Consider the following 9,433-nt stretch of genomic DNA (forward strand, 5'->3'; position numbering starts at 1 on the left):
CCAGAGAGGGGAACACTCTGGACCACTGTTACACCACAATCAGTGGTGCTTATCCCGCCGTCCCCCGGGCTGCACTGGGCCACTCTGACCATGTCATGGTCCACCTGATTCCCACATACAGGCAGAAATTAAAACTGTGTAAACCTGTTGTTTACAAGAACCTCCAAGAACCTCCAATTGCACCAATCACCAGAACAAATTCCTTGTATGTGAAACATACTTGGCAATAAAACTGATTCTGACTCTGACTCTGATAATTATTGGTGTGATGGCCCCGGGGCCTCTGTCAGGGCTTGTTGTATGTATTTCATGTTTTACATTCCTGGTTTGGTGGAGCTTGATTTTCTGTTTCTGCTGGCCTCATTTCTTTGAATTGCAACTTTTGTTATCCTAGTTAAACGACACTTAAATTACATTTCTTTCTTTTTTTCCCTCACGTCTTCCCTTATTTGCCATGGTCTCAGAGCCGGGCCATAACAATAATAAATAATGAAATATTTCAATGAAAGCCTTTGAACTAATCCCCACATGCCATCTAGGTTCATCCTCCAACACACACGGAATGAATGTGTGTATCTCAACTCATTCAAATCATGAAGGAAAGTGATCAAACATTGGAAAGTGTGACACATGCACGAAAAACTGGACAGCAGCAGCTCCGGAGCAGACAGGGATGTTCCCGGAGTCCTCGGCTCTCAAGTAAAATGTCTGTTTAAAAACAACTGCCCCCTGCTCGAGCCTCAACACCTCTCTCACGCATACAAATCTGACGGGATTAAGGCACCTCACGTTTGAAGTTTTCTTTGGGGGCTTTTTTTTTTTTTTTTTTTTTTTTTTTTAGCCTTTTTTAAAAAAACACCTTCCTTCTTCTGAGCAAACCGGTGTTTCAAGTTGCAAGCACAGCAGGTTTTCCGGTATCCCTTTTCACAATAAAACGCAGCATTAATCGCATAATGTACAAAAAGTAAAAGCACTCGTTATGCAGAATGACCCATTTCAGAATAATGTACAAAACTGGATTATCGGCCAAATTATTGATATATATATATAAATATATCGATGTGGAAGAATCACTTTAATGTTGCAAGTGTCTCACTAGTCTAACTACTTTACCCAGCTGCTGGTTAGATTATAATAATACATCATAATTCATTAGTTGATTAGGCTATATTTTGTATTAATAACGTGAATCTGCAAAGTAACTAAAGCTGATAAATAAATGTAGTGGGGTAAAAAGTATAGCATACTAAATGTTAATACTATATTATATTATATTATTCTATTAAGCCATCTTAGTACATTGCTCCCATCGCTGTCTGAATGCCTGCTAATGCATAGCATAGGCCTATGTGTAGGCCTGGGATTTATTAGATTTTTTTATTATTTTTATTATTTTTAGCCTATTATAATTTCCTAAATTTAATTTGGTTTAGTATATTTTATCAATTTCAAACTGCCGGTACATGCATGTCTACATCTGTTTCATTGCTGTGTGCAATAAGTGCAATAATCTAGATTTTCAAAAGGGGCTCTTTATTCTTTCACTTTTTTGATAAATCTGACATTGTTAATGGAACGATCCAATGTGTCAGCGCAGATTAATCGACTTTTATCATTTCTGCATTTTTGTCACGTTAGTCAAAGAGTGACGCTTTTATTTTTATGGTAAAATCACAACACTTCCGGCTTCATTTTAACGACGTTCGCTTGATTCTGCTTTCTCACTTCAGAAGAACGACTCAATCTGTTGAACATTTCTCTCCGTGGGTGGAGGAGGAAGAAGAGGTCATTCCAGCCGTGGACACTCAAGGAGAAAAGCCAAGTCACTACGAGGTGAGAGCACCAGGGGTCAGTTTGTACGAGCAGTGGATAAATCCTGTGCTAAAGTGATGGACAGTAGGTGTAAGAAGTTACGCCTTTGTTCCAGGCTGTGTGTGCAGAACTTTTCTGGGCTGCGCCGGCCCTGCTCCCGGAGCTTCACAGCGGCTCGCTTTACTGAACCCAGGTGGAGTGAAGTGCGTTTGGTGCTGGACACTGGGCACAGCAGCAGGTTCTCACAGGGGCGGGTACAGCAAAAAAAAAAAAAAAAAAAAAAAAATATATATATATACTGATTGCGGTAGACACTTGAAACTAAGGAAAGGGAAAATTAGTTAATCTTAATGTTTATCTTAAAGTTTCTCCCACTGCTCTTTTACCATTCGCACTCTAACTTGTAACACCGCATCTTTTATATACAGTCTATGATCTTAGGCGATTACACCAGCTGCAAAGACTTTTGCCCTGTTACATTGCATGACCATGACATATGACATAGGGGGGTTATGGATTTGTTATTATATTGTTGTATTTTATGTTTCAGTGTTTTAAATAATTCATAATTGTATTGGCTTTCATGTTTCAGTTTTTTTTATTACGTATAATTATTATTGTATTTTATCTTTCAGATGTTTTTTCTATTATATATAATTATATTATTTTATTTTATGTTACGGTATTTTTTTAATAGTATAAAATTATATCATTGTACTTTATCTTTCAGGTATATGTCTTATTTGTCACATGCCAAGGTATAATGTGTAGTAAGCAAAGCAGTGAAATTAGGGTCAGACTTGGTAGCAGGGCAGATGTTGCATATGATGGGAATATTTGCAAATATTTGATATTATTCAATATTTGATAATATTCGAATATAGCAAATATTTGATATTATCGAATATCGGCCTAAGTCTAACCCCATTTACAATCTAACTGCAACACTTTACATAGAGTAAATATAAAATACATGCAAACACACATACAAAATACATTGACATAACTGCATGAGCACCTTATATAACTGCTATGAAATTCAGTAAAGGTGTACTTCGGCGCCCAACTTGTGTCCATCCTTACAGATAGGTGTATCCAGCTACAGCTTTAATTGCTGCATGCTTCTAGCAGCGGCTCTATGATTAAACCATAATTATGTAATTGCAGAGGCTTGCAAGCACACACGTGCCTATCGAAATTTGGAAATCTCGGTCTCTGGCTCATTGGTCTTTGGGAGCCTGACCCACTCACTTCCTTTTCTGCCACCTTCCAAGAACACATTAAAAAAAATCAGATAATCAACATATTTTTAAAGGCCAGAAGAACATTGAGGACCATGTTCTGTACAATGCAAACACACAGCCAGTATGAAAGTTTTAACAAAGAACCATTGTGCGCCACTGTGAACCATTTTTTCTTAAAATCTTTTCTGCAGGATCCATCCAGCGTGCATCTGCTAACAGCTGCTGACGGTTATGGCGACCATTGTGATGGAGAGAATTGGGCGAGTGTTCATCAGCCTGCAGCAGATCAGGCAGGTTCCCCGGATGCTGACCGAAGCTGCCCCCTCCATGCCCGGCACCGTAAGAGACACTGAGGTTCCCTACTACTTCAGGGAGTGTTACATAAGCACCGGCTACCGACCGCTCAACCAAAACTGGCGCTACTACCTCCTGTCCTTGTTCCAGCGCCACAATGAGACCCTCAACATCTGGACTCACCTGCTGGCGTTTTTAGTTTTTGTGGTGAAGTTGTGCCAGCTCGCTGAGACTGTGGACTTTGTAAGTGATCCTCATTCGTGGCCCCTGTTGATCCTCATCCTGTCCTCTTTGACCTACACGGCATTCAGTGTAGCAGCTCACCTACTGGGCGGCAAGTCTGAGCTGTGTCATTATAGCTTCTTCTTCCTGGACTACATTGGGGTGGCACAGTATCAGTACGGCAGTGCTGTGGTTCACTTTTACTATGCTGTGGATGAGACCTTGCACAGACACATGCATGGGGTCTTCATGCCCGTCACCACCATCCTCAGCTCTCTGTCATGCCTTGGGTGCTGCTATGGCAAATACTGCAACCACAGCCTACCGACCTGGGTGCGTAAGGTGTGCCAGGTGGTGCCCTCGACGCTCGCCTATGTCTGGGACAGCAGCCCTGTGGCAGTGAGACTCTTATCCTGGTCCACAGCCAGCGACGACCCAGCCGTCCTCTATCACTTTGGCCAGGTGGCTTTCTTTCTCAGCTGTGCCTTCTTCTTTACCTGCCCCCTGCTGGAGCGCATCTTCCCTGGACGGTGCGACTTTGTGGGACAGAGTCATCAGCTGTTCCACATTTTTCTCTCCTGCTGCACCCTGTGTCAGATTCATGCCTCCCACCTTGACTACGTGGGCCGCAGGGAGCTGTACTCCCGTCTGCATACGAGCGGTGAGGTCGCTCTCTTTGTGGGACTCTACGTGGTCACCCTGGTCGTCTGTGTGCTAATTGGTGTCTTCATGCTGAGCAAAGTCAAACGAGTGCTTGAGTGCCAAACCAAGTCCAAATAATAGATTGGAGACTGTAGGAAGTGCTGTGTCATGTGCCTTTCCTCCCAGACATTCTGCTTTGATAGAAAGGGAACGAATTACTTTTGCTGCACGCTTGTAAACGTTAATAGCTGTTTGAACATTTCGTAACAGTAAGTCGTAGATTACAACAGGAATACGTAATGACATCAGCAGTTAGTATTTGATACTCTTCTGTGTTAGAGCTTTTGGGATAATTCACAGTATTAACAAGTTTCATTTATTAGCAAAGGCTGAAAAAAAGTGAACACAATCAAAATCTGACAATTTGCAAAGACTATCAAAATGCGGACAACACTGCCTACATTATATCACTGTTCGAGAGTGTCACTACTGGTACTGGTAAAAATGGACAACATGCAGTTGACATGCAGGTAAAACAAAAAATATATATACATTTGTTGGGATTTTATTTCTTTTATCCCACAGCAATGTGATGACGTACAGAACAGCATCTTGAATGTGCAAATATTTATTGGGAATATTTTGAAAGTGAGCGATCTGTCGTTATTTCACCCAGGCTGATTGATTGTTGAAACGATTATTGAAATGATCCAAAGGTGATACTCTAATCACAGCTTGTAGAAGAGGGGCAACGTTACTCCTATGCAGAAATCTACTTCATAATTGAAGTACAGACACTATAATGTAGTAACATTGCAACAAAAATGCAATTTTACAGTGTAATAACAATGTTACAACCTGCCAGTGCCCTTTGTCATTGTGCCTTGAGATCCAAGTGTTGCACATGCTATGCTGCGTTTAGCATAAAGTAGCTGCTGATTGAGTATTGCACTAAAAATGTGCACTGAGTATTGTGTTAAAAATTGTGCTGTAATGTGCTGTTCTCAACCCCACGAACGCCATCAGATCATGACACAGTGTGTAGACTCTTTTAGGATTGAAGGTGCCATCACATGATGAGATGGTTGTCGTTGCCAGTCTGAGATTTAAACCTTTTTTTTTTTTTTTTTTTTTTTATGTCGTCATTGTGCGAGCAAAAGTTAGACTGCATAACACTTAGATATATGTCCCGCCTTTAGACTGTGTTTAAAGAAGCTGGTTATTTTATGAGCAATGTTATGTGTAACAAAAGTCTTAACTCTTTGAATCTTAGACATGCAGTATATATATATATATATGTATTATGTTTTATGCACTGTTTATTAGGATGTCAGCAATCACTGTATTGTGTTCTATAATCTTGTTTGTGGGTTTTGAGTCATAGGGGAAAAGTGAATGTTGTTGTTACATGAGTTTACTAATTAAAGATAAAGGTACCATGATAATAATGTTTGTCTTTGGGAGATAATAATGCTACTACTGAAGATGTGAAAACAGTGGGATTGAGTTGAAGAGAGGCAGAAGTAATCTGAATGTTTTTGTTAAACTGACTAATGATGTGAAATCTCATCTGCTGACGCCTTTCCAGCCGCTGTGTCAAATCCCCGCGTTACTCGAGCACGTTGACCTTTACACACTGCAAGGAACCATGGCTTCTTACCTTCATTGTTATCTTTAAATTACAACGTGCTTGTGGCCTCCCTCCAGGCCAGCAGAGTACAGTGTAGTTTACCAAAATGTATTTTCAGTGACAGCAACAACAGCAGTCGTAGTAAAAGTTAAACCTTACTTACATGTGTATTGTCTGAGCTAATATTACACTCTGCCTCTGAATTATGTCTGATCAGCTGAGACTCCAGTTCGTTTTTGACCTGATTGTGCCTGTTTTTGTGTTGGTACATTGTCTGTCTCTTGATGCTCTTTTATTTTCTTGACATGATGTTAAATCTGTGGGATTTTTTCATGTGATTTTCAAGTAAAATTAAAGTCAACTAATTCCCTGCTGATCTGGTGTTGCTTGTCATGATGAGTATCATAAAAACGTATAGTTAAATATTTTATTTATTTTAGTTTTATATTTTATTTATTTAAAAAACTGAACTCATACAGTGCTGGAATATACAGTGTGTTGTGCATATTGTAAACTTTTTTATGATTTAAGATTTGAAAAAATACTAGACAACCTTTTGATACAAAACAGACAGCATGCCAAATGTGCTTTGCTGTTTCATGATGGATGTCCCTGAATGGTTAATTGGTCTCCATAGCAACCTGTTAATCAGTGCTCCTCCTAGCAGGGCAGGAGGAGGGCCTCAGCTGTTATTTACATACAGTAAGGATACACTTGACACTGTGATGCTGGTGATTTGCAAGCTCAGACTAAATACAAGCACAAAGTGATTCTGTGCCGTTATTGATCTGGGTCAACATATAAACATGAAGCCTTTAGGCTGAGAAACTGTCATGAGTATATGCAAGAGAAGTAATGAAGAAAAAAGCCAGAAAAACATGGATGAGTAAATTGAACACATCCTTACCTATCAGGTGACCTGCCATCATGAAAATGTGCTTCACTGTCTGTAAAGTACCCACTAAACAGAAGTCAGATAAAGGGACATCATGGTGGCAGCTGTCAATTCAGCCAGTGCAGGAAAACAGTTGTTCTATTTCATCCCTCCTACACTGCCAGCAGCAGTAAACAAATGACGCATAGGCTACTGGCCCGGCTGGCTACTCACTTGGACTCAGTTGTTTGTCTGCATTTGTGAAAATGGGTCCGCTGCATGTTCTCATACGTGTCCTGTGGTCTTTTTGTAGCCTGAATTGTCAATGCAGCCCTTTGTAGAGCCTGATTTAGTATTGAGGACAGCGATGATGAGTCCTCTAACCTGAGATGTACCTTAGGAATGGCCTTAGGAAAGTCTCATGTTTGGAGTTTACCTTCCATCCTCTGAAGTAGCTTGTCAGACGCTTTGGTTCTCCTGAGCAGTAGGTGACTCCCTGAGTTAGTCTGAACAAGCAAAAAAGGTTAAGGGGCAAAGTCCTTTTCAGATTCACGAGCATTAGTAGAGCACCTTAATGTGTTAGTGTGGGTTCTCGCACTCGCCCATCAGGTAAATGCCTGAGACTTGGATAAGAATGGGGTTAAAGCAACTTCAACACAGGGTTCAGACTCTGATTCAAGACTGTGAAGGTGCATTTAGCCCTTTGGGATGATCCTTCTCCAGAACTAGCAAGGAGCTGAGCCTGCAAGTGTAGAAGTTAAGGGTGGCTCTGGGACCCACAGAGGAGAGACTCTACTCACTGTAGGTGAAACTGTGCACAGCACTACGCCTAAGGTTGGGCCAGATGATGCACCAGCTGCTCACCAAGTTTTGTTCTGTTTGTATTTTGGTCATAGCAATGCAGGGCTGATTCATGGGGTCACCATGGAGGAGAACATCTGGATCACACCCCACCTGTGTGGTGCCTCACTGATTTCCTAACCAGTGTGCAGATACTCCCAGCATCACCTGAACTATGGATGAGGACTGTATGCAGAAAAAACATCCAGCGTCCTCACTCATACTTGGCGTCTTTATGTGGCATGTTGTTCAACCATGTCGAAAATCAGGAGTTCTTGGTCATAGTTGTTTGAACACGCACAGGAAGGTGTGATGAAAAGTCAGCCAACAGGGGGGAGAGGTAATGTCCTTCACCAACTGGGTGTGAATGTTGGTTTGTCAGTTTTGGAAAGTTAAGAAATGGTTGGACACAGTCACCCCCTAATCCAATGTCAGTAAGGTGTTTAGGGAAGGCTTTTCCATCCAACAAGCAGTTCAGAAAGAATGTAAAGCCCTCAACTTTCCTGTGCCCTCAAAAATCAGTGCTGTCAGACCTCAAAGTTCAACAAAACCGAACTCAACTTTGAACTTTTACATGGCTTAATTTCACCTTCTCAAGTGGATCCTGTGGTTTTACATCCTGGTGCATCCAGTTATTTAGACTTCAGTTTATACAGATTAAACAAACAGGATGTAACATGTTAAAAAATGGGCTTTAGAGATGCTGGCCAAGATGTTTTAACCATTTGACAGAGCCAGACTTGCTGTTTCCCTCTGTTCCGAGTGTTTATGCCAAGCTATGCTAACAGTCTCCTAAATATTATCATGTATTAGTATATTTTCAAGATGTTGAATTATTCCTTGCAGAATTATCTCTTTTATTGAGCTTACTTTCTAAAAGTTTGTCTGTTTCCTTGTGTTCTTTCTCTTTGTTACTGCCAAATTAAACTAATGTTCCCCAGTTGACCTGCCCTTTAGATAAAGACATTTCGGATCTTTACCTTACACTGGCATCAAAGCAAGAGCAGTTCCTGCCTCTGTGCATCTGTGTCTGTGTCTGTTGTACATTTCTACTGCCCCCAAGTGTTGATGAAGGGGCATTTATTTGAGGTAAACAGGCCTAGTTTATTATTCTCCTGACATGAGCAGAATTAGTTTTCTACTTCCTGTAGTGCAAACGTCAGAGATGGCACTGTTCACCCCACTTGCAAATGTCAGATGTATCGACCCTCCTGGCTGGCTCCGCAGTGTGGCTCCAGTCTTACTGAGTACTGGTGTGTGTTGGTCTGTGCTGCACGGCTCACTTACTCACTTAAAACCCTGAATCAGCTGAATTATGGCACTGTTGGACTCTCTCCCACATTCCTCCTGTCTGACTCACAATAGAAGGGGCCAGTCTGCTTCCCTTTTGATAAGTTCCAAATTAAATTTCATCCCTGCTCATTAGAAATCATGGCTCAAAATACATTACAATACATTATAACCAGCAACAACACACAGCAGGTTTGTCATGTCTTGAGCATGATGTCTTCTGAAACAAAACAGATGCATGAATCTAGATTATTTCAAGTGACTCGCTGTTGCCGTGGGGTCCAGTGGTCAGACAGAGAGCACCAGAACTGGACAGTCCCACACTGATTCCTCTTGGCAGCCATGAGTTGCAGTCAAGTTTCCTTGGGCAACACTAAACTCCTTCTTATTTATTGTGTGTCCTTCACTGTGAAGGGCTCTTTTAGTCCATTAGTGGCTCACAACAAGTCTTTGTTTTATTTCATAAAATTCAAAGGAGCTTTTGGTAAAGGGGATTAACTTTTTAAATCCACAATTACTGGTCATCATTTGTTATTAGCTCTAATGGTGTCATACCCAAGTCCATTTTGGTTTAGACTGAAATAT

At 41.0% G+C, this 9,433-nt stretch overlaps 1 protein-coding gene across 2 annotated transcripts; it reads left to right on the forward strand.

Annotated features, from left to right (window-relative positions):
- Positions 1–1,693: 1,693 nt before the first annotated feature.
- Positions 1,694–6,220, forward strand: paqr7a (progestin and adipoQ receptor family member VII, a). Of its 2 annotated transcripts, XM_071500761.1 has the most exons (3): positions 1,713–1,833; positions 1,928–2,005; positions 3,248–6,220. In XM_071500761.1, exon 3 carries the CDS (start codon positions 3,288–3,290, stop codon positions 4,350–4,352), a length of 1,065 nt encoding a protein of 354 aa, XP_071356862.1. In that variant the 5' UTR covers positions 1,713–1,833; positions 1,928–2,005; positions 3,248–3,287; the 3' UTR covers positions 4,353–6,220. The 2 variants fall into 2 exon arrangements, with proteins under 2 accessions (XP_071356861.1, XP_071356862.1); XM_071500760.1 differs by lacking the exon at positions 1,928–2,005 and having other exon boundaries at positions 1,694–1,833.
- The last annotated feature ends 3,213 nt before the right edge of the window (positions 6,221–9,433 follow it).

This window comes from Trachinotus anak, unplaced genomic scaffold (assembly GCF_046630095.1).
Source record: "Trachinotus anak isolate AG129_WGS33_773 ecotype Australia unplaced genomic scaffold, CSIRO_AGI_Tana_v1 ptg000016l, whole genome shotgun sequence".
Lineage (NCBI taxonomy): Eukaryota > Metazoa > Chordata > Actinopteri > Carangiformes > Carangidae > Trachinotus > Trachinotus anak.

Bases quoted from the DNA above. Each gene is read 5' to 3' on its own strand.
- paqr7a (XM_071500760.1), top strand. From the start codon at position 3,288: ATGGCGACCATTGTGATGGAGAGAATTGGGCGAGTGTTCATCAGCCTG.